We start from the raw sequence: 21,619 nt of genomic DNA, 5'->3' as shown, positions 1-21,619 counted from the left end.
GCAGCTGAGCATGAATTTTCCCTTCTTATTTCCTGTGGATAAACTCCATCCCAGCAGGAGAAGCTGGCCCTGGTGCATCCCAGGGACAGCAGCAGCTCGGGGTGGCTTTGAGGTGGCCTTGGCAGGGGGGGGCTCCACACAAGAGCTTCCCTTTGGGACTGGCATCAGCATTCTGGATAATTTTGCTTTCCACAAATGTAAAGGTATTGAAGAGGAAAATTTCTTCCCCTGGCAAGTTAATTACTTGACTTCTCATAGAAGCAAAGCATGAAGCAGAAGGGAAGAGGAAAATGCATCTTGTGCTTGAATTAGGCAGCCTGTCCAGGCACGGGTCTATGGTGTCCTGAGCTTAATTGCCTCACTTAATTATACAATTTTTTTAGTGTCATTAATATTTAATTTTACTTTCTGCACACCTTCCTTTTTAAATGACATAATCTTTAAATTCTGTATCAGAAAAAGGTGTCACTGGGGGGTTTGATGGCCCTGCAAACCCTTTGCTTGCAGAATGCTGTGGCTGGGCATCCTGGAGAGCTCTGTGCTGAGCCTGCTGCCCTCTCAGTAACGTGCCCGTGGGTTTTTGCTGTGCTGTGTGACATTTACTAAATAGTTTTAATATGAAATAGGTATAAATCTTTCATAATTCCTCAGCTGACATGGTTGGAATAATGGGCAGTGTCATTATGTGCCTTCCTTCGTGTGCAACAGTTGTGTGACAGACATTGTGGCGTCTCTGAGCAAAGCATCCAGGGCAGGGGAAAAGCAACTTTTCCTCCAAGCCATAAAATATTTCAGGTCACCTTTCATGGTGTATTATTCAATTTATTTTTGTTTTTTAACAGAATCTCGAAAAGTTTAGAAAATTTCCTTCAAGGAATAAGGATGTGCACAGGAGCTCCCAACAGGACAACTCTACCTGAGCTTTACTATGCTTGGAAAGCTCTCAGAAAATAAAAAGCAAATTGGAAAAACAGATTGTTAGATTGTGTTTCTAAGGGTATTTTCACTGTGGTGGAGTTGGAGGGGTGAACAAAGTTGGTCCAAATTATATCTCTGGGACTGCAGTGTGTTGGCAGCAACGTGTGTCTGACTCAAAATGCAACAAGAAATGGAGGAAATTTCATTTTTTTATTGTGATTATGGAGGTGGGGAAGGGTGCAATTCTTGGGACATGTAAGGCTGCTTTGGGTTTTTAGTGCCTTTCTTTTCCAAACTTGGTGTCAGATGTTGTAACTTAATTTATTTTCCCATTAGCTTTTGCTAATGATACTAAAACTTCCTTTAAAAGCTTTCCTAATTAATGATCTTCTTGCTCCCAAATAAAAACTATATTGTCTTTGAGAAGTGCCTGAGTATTTTAAAAACAACAGGCTGTTGGTAGGTTTTATTGCCTCATGAATTTAGGGTCAACACACCTATTATTTGCCAGAGTTAATTTGTGCTGGGTTATTGACTGTCGGCTTGTTGGGGATATCTGACTCTTGTAAAAGTTACACTCATCTCAAATGGTTGTAATTTTATTCTTGGTGCTCTGGTGCCACAATATTTAGCTAATAAAAGGAGGGGAGCAGTTGTACAAAGGCAGGTATTGAACTTCAGGCTGGTGAGAGTGAGGGACTGAGGCTGTCATTGCTCTTTGTATTCCTCCTCCCCAGCTCTGAGGGGTTTGAATTTTCTTTTGGATAAGGAAAGGGGAAAAGACAACTTTGTTAAAATTGTAAGACATGTAAAAAAGTACAAGATACTTAGTTTTAGGATTTGTAGGTTTTTAAGCAGACTTTTCAGGTGGCTCTGTCTGAGCTCAGGGCTTGTCCAAGGGGAAGTTTGGCCACTTGCAAAGGGCTCAGTGGCACTAAAATAACCAAAGGGTTTGCATGGCCATAAAATAAAATACCCAACTCCCTGCCAAAAAGATGGGAGAGCTTAATTTGATGTAGAACTTTTGTGTCAAGGTGAAAATATCCCCCTTGGACACTCCAAACTGGAAGCACAGCAGATAGCAAAGCTGGCAGTTGGTTTAAAAATCCCCTAAGAACCCATTCCTTTGTGTCTACAATTCAGAATTAAACTGGGGAATTGTTCCTGCTGGTTTTCCAGACATCTGCTTCCATCCCAAATCTGAGCCATATGTCCTGGTGGGGTGAAAAGCAGAGTTTTCTGTGAGGCAGCCTTCAAATGCACAGTGCCCAGCCCAAAGGCTCTGCTGTGCCCTGCTCTCCCAACTGCAGTGGATGAAAAGCTCCTCAGCAGAATCCAAATTAGCACCAGGAAGTCATGACCTGTAGTGTGGGAGTTGGAAAATGTCCATTTATTCTGCAGGGTGCCCTGGGACATCACATGTTCCTGTGTAGGAAATTCAGGAGTGCTGAGCTTGATCCTGTTATCCCAGGGTTTGCCCAATCCCTTTTTTTTTTTTTTTTTAATGCCCAAATATGTTACTATTCCTTTGCTTCATTCTGGGCTGGCAGAAGCAGTTCAGAAACATTCCTGAGAAGCTGGATGTGTGCAGATGCAGGGTGCACCTGCCAGGAGTTGGTTCTGAGAGCCTTGGCACAGTCACTTCCTATGGAAAAGTGGAGGGTCATTCTGAGCCCTAGCCCCAGCACTGCTGAGCAGGTGACATCTGAGTCCTTGCTTGATTTCCAGCAAGCTGTGCCTTTTGGCTCTCTGCAGAGGAAATATATTGCACAAAAAGGAGAAAGCATCTGAGACTGGTTTGAGTCAAGTCTAGGAGTTTCCCTGCCTGCCACAGCCACCCTGAGGAAGCACCTAAGGAGCTAAAGCATCCCTGCTTGTCCTACATCCACCTGATCCCTGCTATGGCTGCTTTATAAATAACCACCCAACCCTTCCTGAATCATTTTTTGCTACTTTACAAGTGTGTGTATAACTTTTAAAACTGGAAAACCAAAAGCTGGCTCTGTTTGTTTTCTCACAAAATTGTAGCCAGAGCAGTGAATTCATAGCTGAGCTCTTACTCAGTGGCTGCTGCATTATAAATAACTCTTCACCTTGGCCCTGGTTCTGCAGCCATTACTCACTGTGAGTAGCCCTTACCAGCACAGAGTAGCAGAGAAGTAGATGATCCTGCTGTCATTGCTCACAGTTTTAGCACCCTGGCACATCAGGAGCTCTGTTTTCAAACCAGGAGCTTTCCTCAAGAAGTGGCAAGTTTTCCTACCTGCTAAAAGTACACTTGCAGAAATTATCCCAAGGAATCAGTACTGAAAATAAATCAAAAATTAAAGCAGGGAAAAGTGGGGAGAAGCTCTAGCCTGGGGTATTTGGAAGAGTGAAAGTCTCAAAGTGGTGCTGTGTTTTTTCCTTGGGCTCTGTCAGGAGTGTGGAGCTGAGGAGCAGCTCAGGAGCACTGCTGGGAGAGGCATCACCTCAGCCCTGCTGCCTTCCCCTCCCCATCACTCTGCTTGGCTTTCAAAGTGTAAATTAACTTAAAGGTTCAAAGCTTTTGGGAAGGATTCCAACCCGAGGTCATCTTTCCTGGGTGGTTTATTGGCTGGCCTGTGTTTGCCCACATCTCTAGTGTTTGCCAGCTGAGGGAGTTTATGAAATTTTGATGCAGGAATTAGGTTGTTGCTCATCTTGTACCTTCTTGCTCATATTATTGACAGTAGCACTGAACTGCTGGAGGCAGATAGCATCTCAGTGATCACTGTGCTATTTCAGCTCTCCACTGCTGACAACATCAGAAGTGTTTTAACAGGGTTTTAATGGGCAGCCTCTGCAGCTCCTTGGAGGGTTGCAAATAGCTGCTGTGAAAAACCTTTTCTGCAGCTCTGAGCTGACGTGCCCTCCTTCCCTTCCCTTCCTTGCCTTCCTTCCCTTCCCCATCCAGCTGCTGCCTGTCTCTGTGGCTGCAGCACTGCTGACAAGGGCTCCTGCCGTGGGCCTGGCCCTGTGCAAGTCCCTGCATCTTCCAGGGGAGCTGTGGAGAGGAACAGCAGAGCTGTGACACCTCTGGGCAGGGCAGGGAGCCCAAAGTGCCTCCTGACCCCCTCCCCACAATCTGCACCAGTGGCAACACACAGCTTTCCCCTTGGTTTGTTACTCACAACGTGGTTTTCATGACACCCCAGAGCAAGGTTTAACAATTCTGAAGCAAACAACTTTTAATTCTCAGCAGAAAACAGGGTAGGATGGAATAAATCCCCCTTTGCTCAGGACAAAGCCTTGGTTTGATGGCAGCAGTTTCTAGCTGAGTGGTTGCCTTGCTCTGCTTGTTACCAGAAATGAGGCTTGGAGCTTTCTCTGCACTATGGAAAAGCTTTCTCCTCCCTATTTTGCTTAATATAACTATAATGTGCCCTTTATCACACTTCAGCTTGGGTAATCCCAGTTTGGAAATAGTGCAGAAATACCCATGGGAAAAAGCACGAGAAATGTACATTATAAAAAACACACAGGCCAAGCTCAAAAGATCCACTGACATGTAAATTTAATTAAAAAATTATAGGTTGTCAGTGAGGGCTTGTGTCTTCAATTTACCAGTTTCCATGACTTCTCCAGCAAAAGTGTTTCTTTTTTGCATTCTTGGTGAAAAACACGCTGAGGGCTATTCCAGTCTCCAAGAAGAGTCTCTATTCTGTGTCACAGGGAAAAAATAAAATTACCCAAAATATGTACACTTGAAATAAGTAAGAAAAATACCCACTTTCCTGTTTTGTTTTATTTCTATCCTCTAACAAAAGTTAAACTTTCCAGTAACCAGCAGTGCATGAAAAAGCATGTCCTAACTGTGTGAATAAGCTTCCTTTTGATTGCATGTGCAAATTTTAGGGTATTTCTGTTCTTTCCATGAGAGGTGTGTGAGATTGGATAAAATAGTGGTGAGTGGGTGAGCAGGAGAAGAGCTGATGGCCAAAAGTAAAGGCTCATGATATAAAATGTCACCATTCAAAGAGGATTCTAGCTTAAAGAAGGGAATCCCAAAGTTTTATCATTGAAAATTAATAATTTCTTCACCACCTGCATGTTTAAGGCAAGAAATCCCAGCAAGAGAACCCCACCTTCCTTGGTGTGATGTCCCAGGACCAAGGGGTTTCCAAAACCCAGAGATTCTCCTCAATGTCCTCAGCCTCTGAGGGAAAATAAAGCTTGAATCTCTTGGCTGCTAAAACTTAAAAGGAAAACCCAAAGGTCTTTGGAAGTCAGCAGGATTAAATGCTTTTCTTAACTCTGTTCTTCCATCCACTCTTCTCTAGCAAAGCCCTGTGCAGGCTGAACCTCTCAAATATCAGGGTATATAAAAGCTCCTTCTCCTTAATACCCATTATTTCAGTTTTAATGCAGTAAAGGCAGTGGCTTTTGTGGTGCTTTCTTAAGTGCAAAGCAGCTGCTCAAAGGACCAAATCTTTAGGTTAAGAGAGAGGAAGGAACCCCTTGTCTCTGGCATTTCAGCCCCTCAGTAAAGAAATTGAGATGTGCAGAGCAGAGCTGTGACTTTCACACTTTCTGCCTCCAAGCTTGTGGGTTCTGCTGCAAGTTGCAGCACTGAAAACCACTGTGGTTTTTGTTTCTCTAACTTAATTAATAAAAACAATTCATCAGTAGCTGATGCCTTTCAGAGTGGTTTTTCCCTGAGTCAGCTTACTGTGGAAGAGGTTCCTTATAAATTACAATGAGCAAAACAAAAAGAAATAGGCAGAGTAAAGCTTTGGATATGGTGGGCTTCTCTTAGCTGAGTTTATTTGAGGAAACCTGTGGCCAAAATGCTGCATTCTCATTTATATACATTGTTCCAGGTCTAAAATGAAAAAAAAAAAGAGTTGAAATGAGCAAGAGCAGAAGGGACTAAGGGAAGGAAAGGAGCCAGTGCTGCTTTAGACTCATTTTTATGCAGATTGTTTGTCACCTGTGCTGGTTCAGTGGCTGCTTTGAAGTTAGTCTGGCATTAGTGTTGTGCCTTAGGCAAGGTTGTTTGCTGCCTCTCTGGCCGTGTTATTTCACTTGCTTTTGTGCTCACTTCTGTCTGGTGGATTTGCTCTGCCAATTTGGATGTAATTGTATGAAACTTGGCTTTGGTTTTATCCTGGAGCTTTTGCTCACACCAGCCATCCTTTACCCTGCAGAGAGACACTTGGTGGGTGAAAGGCATTGCATTGGCCTGGTCATTCCTGACTTTCCCACAAACAAAAATTAATATTTCTAATCTTGTTTCTTAACACGTTCTAAACATGATCAAAACCAATTAGAAGTCAGAGGGTCAGAGACACATTCATTCAGAAGGGGGAATCTGAGGTGATGATGCCTCTGATGTTGGATTCCATGCTCCTAGAGGTCTTTCCCAACCTAAATGATCCCAAATGGTTCCAGAAGATGTGTGAGGATCTGCCTGTCCTGTAGGTTTGGTCTGTGCAGGATCAATACAGAGACTTAAGGGATGAATTCATCACTGCAGCTGTTTCTGGAATGTCATGGGACAGAAACCAGCCTGCATCTGCACAGGTTATGTCACTGCTTGAGTCCTCCCTGACTCCTTTCCTTTATTCCCAAATGAGTTTTTATCCTGTCTGGGGACAGGCAAGGAGCTGCACAGCCAAAGGCACTTCCTTACTTCAGGGTTGAAGAGTTCCCTTAAAAACAGACCCTGTGTGTAACTCTGGGGTCATCCACCCAAAATTATGGCTGAAATTTTCTTATGTTGCCCATGGAGAAAATATAAACTGCAAATTAAAAGAAAAAAGAGGGAAAATAAAATGTCTTTTGTGCTTCCCTGAGGTTCCCAGGTCCAGGGCACAGCACCCATCACCCCAGGTGGCCAGGCCAAGACCACAGTGACAGACTGAGACTCTGGGTCATGCTTTGTAACATCCATTTGTGTTTATGGCCAGATTCTGAGGGGTATAAAATGTATAAAATATCTGTTTAAGTGATGTGTTTGAATCTCCAAGTCACTCCACTGTTAAGTGTTTCATGATGATGTGCTTAGGTGGGAACAAATTGACCTTGCAGGGAGGTTTAGGGAAGATAAAATTTAGGATGCCTTGAGCTTCTTCAGATGGATTTGGCAGCAGGAGAGGCAGGACTGGAGTGGGACTTTCCTTCCCAGTTATTTTGTCTGCAGTGTGGGCCAGGCAGGTGTGAAAGAGAGGTGTCAGTGAGCAGCTGGTGGCTGTGGCAGAGGGGAGGGTGTCCCTGCTTGTGGCTGTGACCATCCCAAACCTCTGCCATGGCTCTGTGTCCTCCAGTGGCAGAGATGAGGCAGCTCCTCCTGCAGACATTTCCAGTCACATGCTGCAGAGCCTTTTAGGCAAATTTTGTTTAAGCAGCTGTCGGATGGCAACTATCAAAGCTCAGTTTTGTTCCTGGAGCTCTCAGAATATTCCTCATGGGTTCCTGGGGCTGCAAGCAGTCATGTGTGGCAAAGCCACACTGCCAGGCTCTTGTGCTCTGGAATTCAGAGGGAAATGAGGATCCTGTCCCTTCATTTACTTCCATTGCTGCCTCTTCCTTTATTTCTGTGCGCTGAGGTCTCGCAGCCGTGGAACTGGGCAGCTCCTTTCCAAAGTACAATACAAAATATTTACCCTGTGCCACTTCTGCATCCTCAGTGACAGAACTGATTCAGTTGGTGCTGCTGCACTTTTAATGTTCCCTTTTATGTTCATGTTTGTTCCAACAGAGTGACCACTAGCACAGACGACTTGAACTTGTATCACCCGCAAACTGACAACGCTGGAGCCACCAGTTTGTCATTATCCCTCCTAGTGTATCTGATTTAATTTTGCAACACTGGATTAATTCTTAAAATTGCAGTGCTTTTTGCTCGTTAATGGTCAGTAAATGATTCGGGCTGGGGGGGGAGGGTTGGTGGGGGAATGGAATTCATCAGTTTTGCAGTCGTTTTAATTCTTCTCGTTTTAAGTTGTTCTATAAATATGTCTTTATGGATGTAGTTTTACTAGCTTAAAAACATCTAATTGAAAACAGTTGCTTAAATCTCTTTGGATCAAGGAGGCAGTAATAAGCAAAGAGAGTATCTTATCCCTGCAATCCAGGAACGCTTAGTGACTGGTATACTCAGTGCATGTGTAATCAGCTTCTTGTTTCATCTAAAAACCTTAGCTCTTTTGGTGTGATTTAGTACTTCCCCAGCAGCATGGTTTCCCTTGTCTGTAAGATTATCAACGAGTGAAACAAAATATATAAACCAAAAATGGCCTAAGAGACAGAAGTGTTGTGAGACCTCTCTGGTTCATCCGTGCCCTCTCCTCGTGGGGCTGCTGCATGTCCCAGCCTCCATTTGAGCCCTCTCAGTTAACATTTTGTTGTACATTATGTAATGTTATTCTTATCACTTAACCTCTGCATCAGGCAGGACTGATCTCTGCTATTTTGTAATGCCCCCCAGCAGATGAAGCCTCTCTTGGAGGAGATCAGCCTGGGCATTTGCTCCCTGCTGCTGCTCGGGAGTCCCAAACCACAGAGAGCTCCCAGGGGTGAGAGCTGGGATGTGCCTCTGCTTCCTGTGGGACTGCCTTGGGCAGAGGGGTTATTGCTGACATTTGGGTTTGGGACCTTGTCTGCTGTTTGTTTGATGTCAGAAATTTGGGTCCTTTCTGGCTGATGAGCTGTAATGACTGCAGGTCCCCTGCACAGATGGGGGATGCTTGGATGATGTCAATGCTCTAAATTATGTTGTTAATACATTTAAACAAAACTTGCTGATGACCACTCTGGCTGCTGGCCTGTTTTTTCAAGGCTCCTACCTGCGTCCCTCTGGTTTGAAATGTGGTCCCATTTTCCAGAGGGATCCTCAGAAAGTGCCCCAGCAAACCTCAGAAGTCTGTGAATGATCCGTGGCTCTCTTCCAAGCACGGAAGCCAGGGAAAGAAAGCCAGTCTGTGCTGGGGGAGAGGGAAGGAGAAACCACAAGTGTTTCTTCATGCAAGTGGGAAGTAAAACAGGTTAAATTACCTGAGATTCAGTTGTTTGGGTTTTTTTTAAACATCTGTGTTATTCATCTGAGTTGGGCTGTCCACATGGTTCATTGTAATGTCTCATTAGGAGCTGTAATTAATGGAGGTGGTAATTTCATAAATTGCAAGCCCACTCTTAATAAGATTTCATGTATCTTATTCCTTAAACAGGCAAACTGAGCCGTGGACTTTACTCAGAAAGTTGTGTCATTTTCCTTTTTAATTTATTTTCTTTTGAAATGTCAAATAATTTCACACAAATGTATCAATCTGAAGGATTCGAGATCAGCAGTGTGGCAGCACCACAGGACTAAGGAGCACACACTTGTACAGCATCTGATTCTTAGGCCAGGGTTAAAATTCAGAGTTCAACCCCTGAAAATTCTTTTTGCAAGTCTTTGTGATAAGCAAGCAGCACTTCACACAAGGCCTTTGTTGGGAATCACCCGTGGTTTGGGGCTTTAAGAAATGCCTAAGTGTGTTCTGCCCATCTAAAAGCCATCCATTACAAAAAATAATCAGACATCCTTTTTTTTTTCTTGTACATTTGTGTCATTCTGCGAATCAGAGGCATTTTGTGTGCTAAGGGCAATGTGCTTTGCTTTTGGAATTCCTGAGTTTCACTGAAACCCTGGGGCACAGTTTGTTCAGGAGACCTGAGGTGACCTGAACATGGGAGCTGCTGTGTCCCTTTGCTGCTTAGCAAGATCACTTTAAAGAGAAAGTGCAATGCAGTGTCCAGATAGAGTGTGATAACATCACCATCCAGAAGAAAAGCAGTATTTTTATATTAGCTGACCCATTGAAAGCACATTCCTCTAAGATGGACAGTTGCCTCACTTGTAAATGACAAATCTCAGGTGGAGGAAAAAAATTGGTGACTTTCCTGAGCTTCTGCAAGCAGGACTGGGGCTGAAGAGTTCCTGTGGAGGTTTGGATTCTGTGTGGATGATTTGGATGCTGAGCTCCCTGCAGGCAGGGAAAGGTGTAGGAGAAAGGAATGTCTGGTTTGGTTATGGGGTAACGTGCTGTCCTGTTTGGGAAGCAGCTTTTCCATTCTTTTGGACTTCAAACCTTTGTTTTTCCCTGCCATCTCAGTGGCTAGCTGTCTATAAACACACTGACAGTCTGAAAAATAATGAGGGAGCTGCTCATTGTCCTCATTTCCCATGGAAAGCAGGAAATGTTGTGTTTGAACTCCTGAGCTGCTGTCCTGCAGTTTAATTCACCTTAAAATTAAGAATCTTTATAGCCATTGTCTTGGAGTTGGATTCATTTCTAAACTCTAAATCTTTGAGCTTCCCTCAGGGGAAGGGTGAATCTGTCTCCCTGTGGATGGGGTGTGGTGAGAACCCTCTGCATCCCAAAATTCTGCCCATCCAGGGCAGCACGTCCCGTTCTGAGGTGCAGAACAAAGTTCTTGGGAATTTGGGGGGTTTGCTTCCACATTCCAGCATTTCCAGCTGGAAAGGAGCAACTGCCTGATCCTGGCTGGGGCTATCCCAGTCACCTCCCTGGTTTGGGCTGGGGAGGGGCTTGGCCACTCTGTTTTCATAGCCTGAGCCCAGATGGAATTTCACTGCTCTATCTGGAAGCTTCTCCTCCTCCCCCCCAGCCCTGCCGTAGGTGCTTGTCTTTTGAACCAAGACAAATTCCACTGGAAGTGTTGGAGAGTTCAGTTCCATTTCCAGGGGTTTTTAATGGTTCCTCCCTTTTCTTGCACGGTGGGTTAGGAACGTGTTAAAGCTGGTGGTAAAGTAATTTATGAAGGGCAGCTGGAGTTCAAAAGGTTCAAATATACAAGTTCAGTTCCAGCATCGTTTGGATCTTCACACCTCAGTGTCCCAACAGAGAAACTGGATACAGAGTTTTTACAGGTTTTACTGTAAAAACTGAGCCCTCCAGAACTTTCAGTAACTAATGGATTTTGCAGGAGTGATTTGACTACCCTGGATGTCCATTAGCTGGTTTGCTTTGATGTCTTTGCTGGAAACCTAAATGGCTTTTGCTTGCACTTCTCTTTTTTTCACCAGTTCTATGTTTGCAGGAGATGTCTTTTGTATCACAGTAGCCGGTAGGGAAAAGAGTGATGTACTCAAAAATTGGAGGAGCATTTAATCACAGAATATCCTAACTAGAATCTAAACTGTGTGTTCTCAAGAAAGTTCCCATCTGCAGTTCACCAGTCCTGAGCTGACTACATTCTTGAATTCATTCTTTTCTGGGGGGCTTTGGGGTGTTAAAATTGAATCCTCAGGAGCTACATTGCATTGCATCTGTATTTCTCTCTTTTCCCTGCTGTCCTACTTTATTACTGGCCCTGGGGTTTGAAACACCCTGAAAGCTCTGTGTTTTCTAACATGGGGATGATTGATAAAAATACCCTTCTACCTCATGACAAGTTTTAGAAAGCTTCCTCTTGTATTTACTGGGCTGCCAGACACTTGGCATCACTAATTTCATGGAATATACTGTTGCTATTTGAGGTGCACCCCTTTGGATGGGCAACTCTTAAAAAAAATATCTAGCTGATTTAAAAGAATTTTTCATCATTATGTTCTTCCTGTGCCCCTTACACTGAGTTTGTCTGTTTTCCTTCACCAGTCAGAATTCACTTTGTACATTAATATTAAGAGCAAACTTACTCTGTGGTGCAAAATAATAGAGAATAAGGGGAAAACCTAGAAAAATTCAGATTTTCAGGGATATGGAACAATTCTGGCTGTATTGCACATGGAAGAAGTGGCTGGCACGAGAGCAGAGGAATGATCCAACCACTTCCATTTGGAGGAGGGGGCATGGGATGGGCTGGGGGTTCCTCCCTGTCAGACAGGGAGTCAGGAGGAAGGAGGTGTTGGGGCTGCTGTGGTTCCCCACACAAGGGTTTTATTTTGTGGTGGAAAATCTAATCTTTCCGAGCCCATTTCTCTGGGGTCTGAGTCTGAAGTCTGCTTTATATTGGGAGATTGGCATGAAATCCACAGCACTTAAGAGGATAAAGGCCTTTGTCTCCAAAATGTACATTTTTTTTGGAACTGTAAAGGCAGTGGAACAAGAAATGGTTTTAAGTGTATAATGTTAAGATTCAACCTTGTAATCCTTTCTCAAATAAAAATATGTTATAGATCAATTTTATCAATTCCTGTATTTTTTCCATGTGTTTGGGAGCACTCACTTAAAAAAAAAAAAAAAAAAAAAAAAAAAAAGAGGAACCTTCCACATTTAACTAAAAATCAAAGAATTAAAATTTAAGTTAATTACAACCTATAAGGACCTCCTGTCACTAAGCAGAGTGGAGTGGCATCTTCTGGTTCCTCTGTAGGCACCATTTGATTTCTGGGAGAAGCATGGGAAAAGTCAATTCAATAAAATGCCATTTCTCTTATTGCCTTTCTTATTTGTATGGTCACTTTAAAGGACCCCAGAGCCTGTTTGTGCATGAGGACATTGGGCAGCTCCTCAGCTTCAAGGTGAATTAAATAACATTTTGAGAGCTATTGTGCTGTAAATGACCTGCAGTGTTTGGAGCCTTCCTCTGCTTCCTTGAAATATTCCAGGAATATAAGAAATAGAAGAAATCATGGGAAGAAAACAGAGCAGGCTGAGGAGGGAAGAGCTGAGAGTGGAGAGGGTGAGAGGAGGTGCCTCTGTCTGGGTGTGCCCAGTTCTCAGTCTGCAGGCAAAGGGCCAGAAGGGACCAAATCAAGAGAAGGAGTTTGAAGGGAATAGAAGGAGAAGACTTGTTCAGTAAGTACATTAGAAATTGTCTCAGGTAAATAGATGGAAAGAGCAGACCCCTGACTAATGTCAGTTCTTCTGGCACCACTGACTTAAATCAGTTTACACCAGCTCAGGGTTGGGCCACACTGGCTCAGATAAAGTTTTCAATCTGAACTCCAACTTTCTTGCTTAGTATACTTAAATTTTATGTTTTCAACTCCACAGATGAATGTGCAACAAAACCAGAATTGGCACAAGTGCTCACATGGAGAGAAAAGTGATAAAATAGGTCAGATGTCTGATGAGCTTTGATGTCAAACTGGATGCCATGGGTTGGATGGGATAATGGGAAGAATTCTTGGCCCTGGCACAGGGTGCCCAGGGAAGCTGGGGCTGCCCCTGGATCCCTGGCAGTGCCCAAGGCCAGGCTGGACAGGGCTGGGAGCAGCCTGGGGCAGTGGGAGGTGTCCCTGCCATGGCAGGGGTGGCACTGGATGAGCTTTAATGTCCCTTCCAACCCAGATTATTCTGGGATTCTCTGTTCCTGTCTTTCCAAAAAGCCACTCTCATGGCTTCCCAAGAAGAACCACAGCCTGTGACGTTTTACAAGGGAGTTTGCTCCCAAAATTCCTCACACACACACACACAAAAGTATTTCTTCTGTTGGCACCCAGCTCTGGGGAAGGCAGCACCAGCTTTGTGCCTGGCCCTTGTGCTTTGTGCAGCTCAGGTCCTTGACCAAGAGACAGAAATAAGGATTTTCTCTTCCTAAATGCCTCGTTTTGGCAGTTGGTTTGTTGGCCACTGTTTCAGTTCCATTCAGATGTCAGATTCAGAGCAAAGCACGGGCAGTGTGGGATGCATTCTTGGTCAGGGAGCAGCAAAGGGCTTTGGCCATCCCTCCTGCAGCACTTCTAAGGCACCTCCTGGAGTCAGGCTGGAGTGCTTTTAAAGTCAGCCAGCATCACTTGGATGTGGCTGAGGTGCAGCAATTTGGGAATTGCTCCCAGCTGGTGGAGAAATGATTTCCAAGCAAGCTGGGTGGCTCTTTAACCATTCTTCCCAGTAGAAATAAGCTAAAATACATAGAAATTGTTGCTTTGACAAATAATCTAACGAGCCACTCAACTTGCTTTATGTATTGAATGTAGTTGCTTGACAGTTATTATTATTTTCTAATGATATTAAGTTATAAATTATTAGCAAGTGTTTAATTTCAGTCCAAACAGACCCAACAAAAGGGATTTGTGCAGTTATGAATTGCAGCAAAATACAAAATTGTTGAGCTTTTAGTAAACGCAAACTTGGAGACCCTGGTTATTTCTCCCTCTTTCAACAGCCAGTCATGAAACTTTCTTGCCCTTTTCACCTTTAAACTTCATTTGAACTTGGAAAGAAGACTTGTGAATTGTGGAGGGGGGAGGAAAAAAAAAAAAAAAGAAAGGAAAGAAGAAGGGCGGGGGCTGGGGGGAGAGAAGCTCTGATTCTGTGTTACGGTAACAGTAATTCTGGCACAATAATCCTCCTCTTGTGCATGAGTGTCTGCTACTGCTGCAGGGTAATCAGCTCACATGACATGCCTGGAGGCTAATGCTGGCCTGGGCTTTCTTTCTTTCTATTTTTTTTTTTTTTTTTTTGAAAGTCCATATTTAAACAAAGGCTGATTATCCAAACAAGAATTTGGACTGCATCAGCTGGACCAGTTAAATTATAGTTAGTAAAACTTGGCACCTCCAGAGCTTGGAATGTTACAATTACAGCTGGATCCTCGTTTGGTAGGAGCCCTACAAAGTAATAAAAGTGGAGATTTTTATCTTTACAGGACATAGCTTAACTCTTTGAATGCAGAGTGCCAGCCATTGCAGTCAGTGCTCAGGCACAGGACTGCTGGCAGGACATGGGGAGCCCTTGTGTCCCTGCTGGTGTCCCCCTGCCAGCACAGGGTGCCTGCTGTGGCACTTGCAGTGATGTTCATTATCCAGGGTTCCTCTGACTTAAGGAGCAGCAACACCAGCAGCAAACTTGTTCTTCAACTCCCTTGTCTTCCTCTTGTCTTTTTGACAGCGTTGTTGTGGTTTGTTTGAATTTCTCTTTTTTTTTGTGTGTTTCCTGTTGCTGTGAAAGAGGTTTGTGTCCTTGAAGGATCTGGGTGATCCCTGGAATTGCTGTGATTTTCATCCCTCTGGAAAACTGTCTTCAGTACTGGCCTGAAATCCTGCTGGAGCTGCTCCAGGGTGGGCAGGAGGCAGGGGGTGAGAGGCAGAAGTTGGGTTTTGTTTTAGCAAACTGCTGTTGACCATTCCAGACTTGTTTTCCCTCCTTTCCTACGGGGAGGGCTTGGCTTTGATTAGTCACTTGCAAAGCTGAACTTTGGCTTTCTGGTTGTGTAATAAATAGCTCTGGTTGCCAGTCAGAAAATGAAAGTTCTTCTCCTAAAATTAAACCAAGAGCCCTTATCATTAGCCTAGAACAAATCAATGCCTTTGCATTAATTTCCATGGAGTGGGGCCAGCTGACAGCTTTCCCTGATGGAGCTCTGTGCATGGATTTAGCTCAGCCTCTTTTTTAAGAAAGTGTTTGTTGTTTGCATTTTCTGAAAACCTCAGTGAGGAATGAGGATTGAAATTCAAGCAGTCAGGACTATCCAGAGTGTTTGCAAGAGCCCACCTGCTAGCTAATGTTTAGCAGGCTGTACCTGCAGTTTTATCTAGGGTCTTCTTCACACAGAATAAAAGTTCCCATTTATTAAAGCGTGGAGAAGTTGAGTTCCTTTCTCGTGGCAGTTTTACCATGTCCCAATGCACTTTTGGCAGGGATAAATAACAAGGATCACAGCATTGCTGCAGCCAGGATGCCGTGGCAGCTGGGAGAGCAGGGAGCAGGCTTTCTCTCAGTGGAAGGACAGGGCTTTCCTTGCCTTGAACACCAAGAAGTTAAAGATTTTCCATCAAGATAAACGTGCAGATCCATGAGGCACAGCTCGCTCTGGGAGGAATGATACCAACTGGAAGTAAGAAAGACCTAAGGAAAAATTGCTGGTTAATGTTTACTCTTTAATTATTGTGTTAATGGAGTGGCTTTACAACGTGACCTTCCCAGTGGTGGCTGCTTTGGAAGGGGGGATTTGGGCACCCTGGGCTCCAGGAGCTCTTGGCTTTGGATCCAACACTCAGCATTTCCCATGGCTCAAGGGAGAGCTTCCCCCCCAGGAACCAGGACTTTGGGCAACTTTGGGCCACTTCCCATAAAACTCCTGACTTTCTGCTGGGGACCATGGGGCCTGCAGGAGGAGCCCAAACCTGCAGTCTTGAGGGCAAATATTTGGATTTTTTTGAGGTTTCCTGCCGTGTGCCTGGGAGGCCATCAAGAGTTTCTTTCCCAGTTCTGGGGAGGAATTTGGTTCTTGCTCTGTGTTCCCAGTCCTTTGCTCTCTGCTCAGTTCTCAGCCAGCACTGAGGAGCAGCAGGGATGCCCCCATGAGTCTTTTCCATGACAATATTTCATTTCAAGCACCAGCATTTGCTTTCTGGCTGGAGGAAATCCTCTGTTTATTCCATCTGCTCTCCTTGCCTGCTGGCTGTGCTGAGCAGACTCATCTGAAGGCACAGTGAGATGGCTGCAGTGGTGCTTTGCTGGCTGAAGGAACCCAGGTTCCAACCTGGATCCAAGTGCATTCCTGTGGATCCATCAAGGAAATCTCCTTGGATTTAAACAGAAGAGGAATCCACAGGATTGGGATTGATCAGAGAGGTGCTGACAGAGGGAATCTCAGATTTTAGACTCTTCAGACAGTTGGAACATACTTCCAGCTGCCAAGGAGGAATCAACAGGAATGATCCACGGCTAAATGTGAGCTGCAGTGCAGGACACAGTGCAGACCAGCAGCTTTGCTCTACAAATATTCCCTGTAATGCTAATTAGGAAGCAGTCTTGGATTTTAGGTAGCCAAGACTGTATTCAGAAATTATTCCCAATCTTATATTTGCTCATCTGTGGCCTTAATTCATCTCCTCTTTTCCTCTCCTTCTCTGTTTGGCAGATTTACTCCTGGATCAGCAGGGAGGCAAGGAGAGGAAGCAGGGCAGGAGCTGGGTGCCATTCCAGAGCTCTCTGGGAATTACACTTCTCACCCTCTTCATTTCATGGACTTATTGGGAATTAATATTCACTTTAACCTTAAACCAGTTCAGATTAAATCACAGAGGAAAAGAGAAGGAAGTTCCCAGTGAAGGAGTCAAAGTGAGAAGGGTCCTCAGTAAAACTTCCCCAGGCAGTCAGAGCAGTGCTTGGGAGAGGAAATGTATTTCTCCTTGTGCATGAGTTGTGTTCAGAATGCCCACTGGGTCAGGAAGCAGAAAGAAAAGGTTTTGAACTGTTTTCTCTCTGAAATTGTTGCTACAGGAGCCACTCTTGATGCTCCAGATGCATTATAACAAGCAAAATTCTCTTGAACTTATTTATTCCTAATTAATATTAGATATAAAATATTTTCCGTGCAAACACAAAAAACAGCTCAAAATTTGCATTTTTATCTGTGCTTTGATTTCTCAGGACTGGTGGAACACACAAAAAATATTTGTAGCCCTCTGAGGGTAGCAGGGATGCAAATGGTTTGGGAGTTGTTTAAATCAGATTTCTCAGTACAGTCAGAGTTTTTGGTGAATGGAACAGCAGCCAAATTTGTTGGTTCTTGTGGGCTGATTGTTTGTTGTTTAAAGCTTAATTAAAGTAACTTTTGCTTAAAAAGGAGGAGGAAAACTCAAATTAAATGTAGATATCTGTGATAACTCTGTAATGCAGCTTTTTTCTCACAAACTGGGCTTGGAATGGGGGTTTAGATAGATGGCCATAGCTGAAAATAATAATAAGGAAATTCTATTTATGCCACAAGTTAAGAATTCCCATCACCAGCAAATCCTAATTTACTACTTCATCTGATTTCTGATGGGAAAAATCTAATTGCTTTTGTACTGGAAATAAAGTTGATTGAACTCTGAGTTTTTCCAGTGCCTCTAAAGGTTATTTCCCAAGCAGTGTTCTTTTACAATCTGCAGTGCTTTTTCATTTATCTGCTTTTTTCAGCAGATGAACATCCACTATTATTGTATGTAGGGGAAGGGAGACTCTTAATTCTCATCTCATTGGTAGGTGGGACATTGTTTGCCTTCCAGAACTTCCCATGAAATCTCCTTTTAGAGATGTGATGGCACAAACTCCCTAGAGATAAGTCTGTGTGATATAGGGAGCAGCTAAATATAATTTTTGTGGGTGTCTTGGTTTCATATCAAGCTCTGCAATTTCTTTCTAGAAGGAAATACTTGAAACTCCTGCTGCCTATAGGAACTGTTCAATCAGTATTTACAGGCAACTTGTCAGGAGCACAATCCTTGGGAATACTTACTCTGGAGCTCCCTGGGCTTTAAATTGCAAATGTCAGTCATGAAAAACAGAGATTTATTTTTGTTTTTTAATTTTGTAAAGAATTATAGAATTTCTATTTAGTTTAGGAAGCTAAAAATAAAAAACAAAATTGGTTTTGCCTTTTGTTTTCATAGAATCAAAACCAATTTACTCACATCTATTCCTTTTAATAATTTCTGTTGATGTAATAATTTCAGTTGACCTGAGTAGTACCTGCTGGTGAGAGGAGAACTGATCACAGGCCAGCAGCTTTATCACTCACCACAGTCTGCCTTGACAAACTATTTCACATGATCAGTAAAACCCAGCTTTTCTTGTGAGATATCCAACTCTCTCTGGTTTTGGCAAATCCCAAACTCTTTGGAGCCCTGTGCTGCTGCAGGAAAGTTTTGCTTTGTAGCAAGCCCAGGAGAAAGGCTCAGAGCAAGGGTGGTGGTATCCCTCAAACTGGGATCAAACCTTCCAAACCTCAAAGATTTCTACCAAAAGCTGCACTTGAAAGCTTAGGTGGCTTTTCCTTCTCCCAGAACTTGCTTTCCCATCACTGAGGTGAATTCCATTGAGTCCTTTTCCCCAGCAGGAATGGATCTGCCCTTGGAAAGGATTGCCATGAGGAATGCTGCTGGATTTTGTAGGCATCAGCACAGGGAAGGAGCACGGTGCTGAAAATGAGGCAAAACTGCCCAAATGGCTTTGCTTGGGTTTGCTTTACATGTGGAGGAATTACTGAATTGGCAGCATGATGTAACTGGAGAAACCAGTTGTTTTTGTAATTATGGGGATGTTTGTGTCTGCCAAGAGACTTCCAATGCAGCAGGTTTAAACTGATCCAATTAGTAACGAGATTGGGGTAATTAACCTATCAGTTAATGAAATGTGTGCACGCACGCCGCCCTCAGCCCCTGCTTTGGGCTTGGGCTCTTGTGTACCCTGCTACAGAAAGCAGATTTAGCTCCAAATCATCTAGATTTAAAGCATTTAGAGCCATGGAATAATTTAAATTGGAAAATACCCCCAAGATCGTGGAGTTCCAGCATTCCCCAGCACTGCCAAGGCCACCACTAACCCGTGTCCCCAAGTGCCACATCCTCAAGGCATTTCAGTCCCTCCAGGGCTGGGGACTCCAGCACTGCCATGGGCAGCTGTGCCAAGGCTGGACAGCCCTTGGTGTGAAGGAATTTCCCCAAATATCCAACCTGATCCTCCCCTGGTGCAGCCTGAGGCCGTTTCCTCTCATCCCACTGCTTGTTCCCTGGGAGGTGAGCCCCACCTTGCTCCAAACCTCCTTACACTGAGCTGGAGAGTGAAAAGGTCCCCCCTGAGCCTCCTTGTCTCCAGGCTGAGCCCCCCCAGCTCCCTCAGCCTCTCCTGGTGCTCCAGCCCCCTCCCCAGCTCCGTTCCCCTCTGGGATGACCCAGGTGCTGGGCTGGGGTCTCCTCTTTGCTGGTTCCTGGGGCTTCTCGTGGCTCTGCACCCTGAGCTCGTGTGCAGTTGTGGTTTTGGAGGGATGATCCTCCAGGGAGGGATGGTTCCCACCACAGAGCCCAGAGATGAGCTGGCACATGGAAGAAATCAGCTATTTTTGATAACAGGGGCTGTGATAAACACTGGACAGGGCTCCCCATAGTGGGGCTTGTTCAGTGCTCAGGGAATAACCCAGGAGGAGTCACCCAAGGCTGGTCCCAGTGCAGAACTCACAGAAGGCTCCTCCAAGACAAGGAGCTCTCTGGATAAACTCCTGTGTGCAGCACTATGGAAAATTTTACTCAGCAGTTGCCTTCCCTTGAAGTTGATTAATACAAGATTTCAGTGTTCCCAGTCCATTAATCTTCACAAGCACATCTGCATACTGAAAAATGTTTTTAAAAACAACATTAAAAAAAAAAAAAAAAGAAATTACAGGCGCTGATAATTTTGAAGATAAAAAGAACTTAAAAGAGTGACACTAAACTGCAGTTCACTTGCATGAAGTGAATCCCAACCCAACGTGAGAGAGGGGCTTTGTCACTTGGAATATTTTAATTGAATAAGAGGAAAACATTGAAAAGTGGTTGTTCTCCAGGCACTGGATGTAGTTCCCACTGTGAAAAACTCTGTCCTGTGTTGCATCAAGTAATAGTGTCTTCAAAAAGGTATTAAGGAAGTGTTAGAGACATCACAGGAGGAGTTGGAGGTGAAGTTTGGGCTGTTGAGAAAGTTAATTACCCTGAAAAGAAATTAATAGTGGAGGTGTGGAAGAGCCAAGTGCCAGGAGAGCAGGATTTGGGATTTAGGAGTGCACAGCTGAAGCTGGAGAGCTGAGCCTGTTTTCCCCCAGCACTTTTGTTGGTACAAGCAGGGTAACAGTGGTGGCCACATGGCTGATATTTCCTGAAATGCAGGATTTTAAGGGTTCCCTTCACCTTCTGGAGCTGCAGCTTAATGAACAGCAAACCCCACGGGTGGTTTTATGACCCTGGATTTCTGTTTATTTTCCCAAGTACTTCTCTAGTAAGGAGATACCTGGAAAGGCTGCCAGGTAACTTTGTGATCATTTCCCATTTCTCCCAGAGCACTGAAAGCCCTTTTTGTGTGAGGCAGTGTCTGCTTCGAGGGGAGACAGCAAAACAAAACCTCCTGAACTCTGCTCAGCACTTCCAGGGGGGAATTGCTTTGGGAGGAATCTGGGGCTTACAGCTCAGGCAGGATCTCACCATGAACCAGCCTTCATTTGATGGGCTGGGACACTGCCAGGCACCTTCTGCCAGCTCTGGGGACAGCTGTGACATCTCCAGGGCTGAATTCCTGCATCTCCTCCCAAGCCAAGCTCTTCCAGCAAGGCACAAGAGCAAACCAAGCATGAAAGAGCTCAAAGTCTGGAAAATTCAGTTTAGCCCTTATTTAGTTCAGATTTTTACTGAAAGTAACTGGATCCCAAGTTCATTTAAAGAACTAATTTTCTAGATCTGAGTGTTTTTATAGCGAGGGGATGTCGTAAAGGAGTTGTTTATAATGGAGTTTATCTCAGGCATGGAACTTTCTGCCAGCCTAGTATCAGGAACAGTCTGGAAAAGCCTTCCAGTGGTGGTAGCTTAAGGAAGGGGACCAGGGTGGGGGAGAAAACCTAATAAAAATAGCTGAGATCATTCAACAGTTATCAAGAAACAGATACTGCAATTTTATAACAGAGAGCACTAAAAGTATATGCACTCTTAAAAGGCAATTAAAATGTATACTCCAAAACTATAAAACATTTTCTTTTCATCTGGAACATTGAGGGCAGATTACAACACATTAATAACGTTTTGTTTACAGTTCAGTTTCTGATGGCTTCCAAATGCAGTCTGTGTAGATTAACCAGAAGGAGTCCAGTTCTCTTTTAAGAGAGCTTGTAAAGGAAAGCAATGTGGTAAGATTGTTATGAAAAGCTGGTGTATTTAGGAAATAGCACTTAGCAGGGTCTCTCTGAATGGCTGCCAGGTCAGGAAGCTGAAGTGCAAGGCTTGGCCCTGGTTCAGGCCCCCCAGTCCCGGCTCCTTGACCACACAGTACGTCAGGAGCAG

General features: G+C 44.2%; 1 protein-coding gene across 7 annotated transcripts in view; it reads left to right on the top strand.

Annotated features, from left to right (window-relative positions):
- The window catches only part of BCAS3 (BCAS3 microtubule associated cell migration factor), a 298,303-nt gene that overhangs the window by 189,679 nt on the left and 87,005 nt on the right, over positions 1-21,619 (top strand). The window contains exon 23 of one of the 7 annotated variants that reach the window (XM_059865715.1): positions 7,640-7,784. The exons of the other annotated variants lie outside the window; for them this stretch is intronic. Within the exon in view, the coding sequence (XP_059721698.1) occupies positions 7,640-7,644 (5 nt within the window). The 3' untranslated portion in view covers positions 7,645-7,784. Of the gene's footprint in view, positions 1-7,639; positions 7,785-21,619 lie in introns of those variants that run through there. 7 annotated transcript variants of the gene reach the window in all.

Source organism: Haemorhous mexicanus, chromosome 22 (genome assembly GCF_027477595.1).
Source record: "Haemorhous mexicanus isolate bHaeMex1 chromosome 22, bHaeMex1.pri, whole genome shotgun sequence".
NCBI lineage: Eukaryota > Metazoa > Chordata > Aves > Passeriformes > Fringillidae > Haemorhous > Haemorhous mexicanus.
This window is presented reverse-complemented; position numbering and strand designations above follow the sequence as displayed.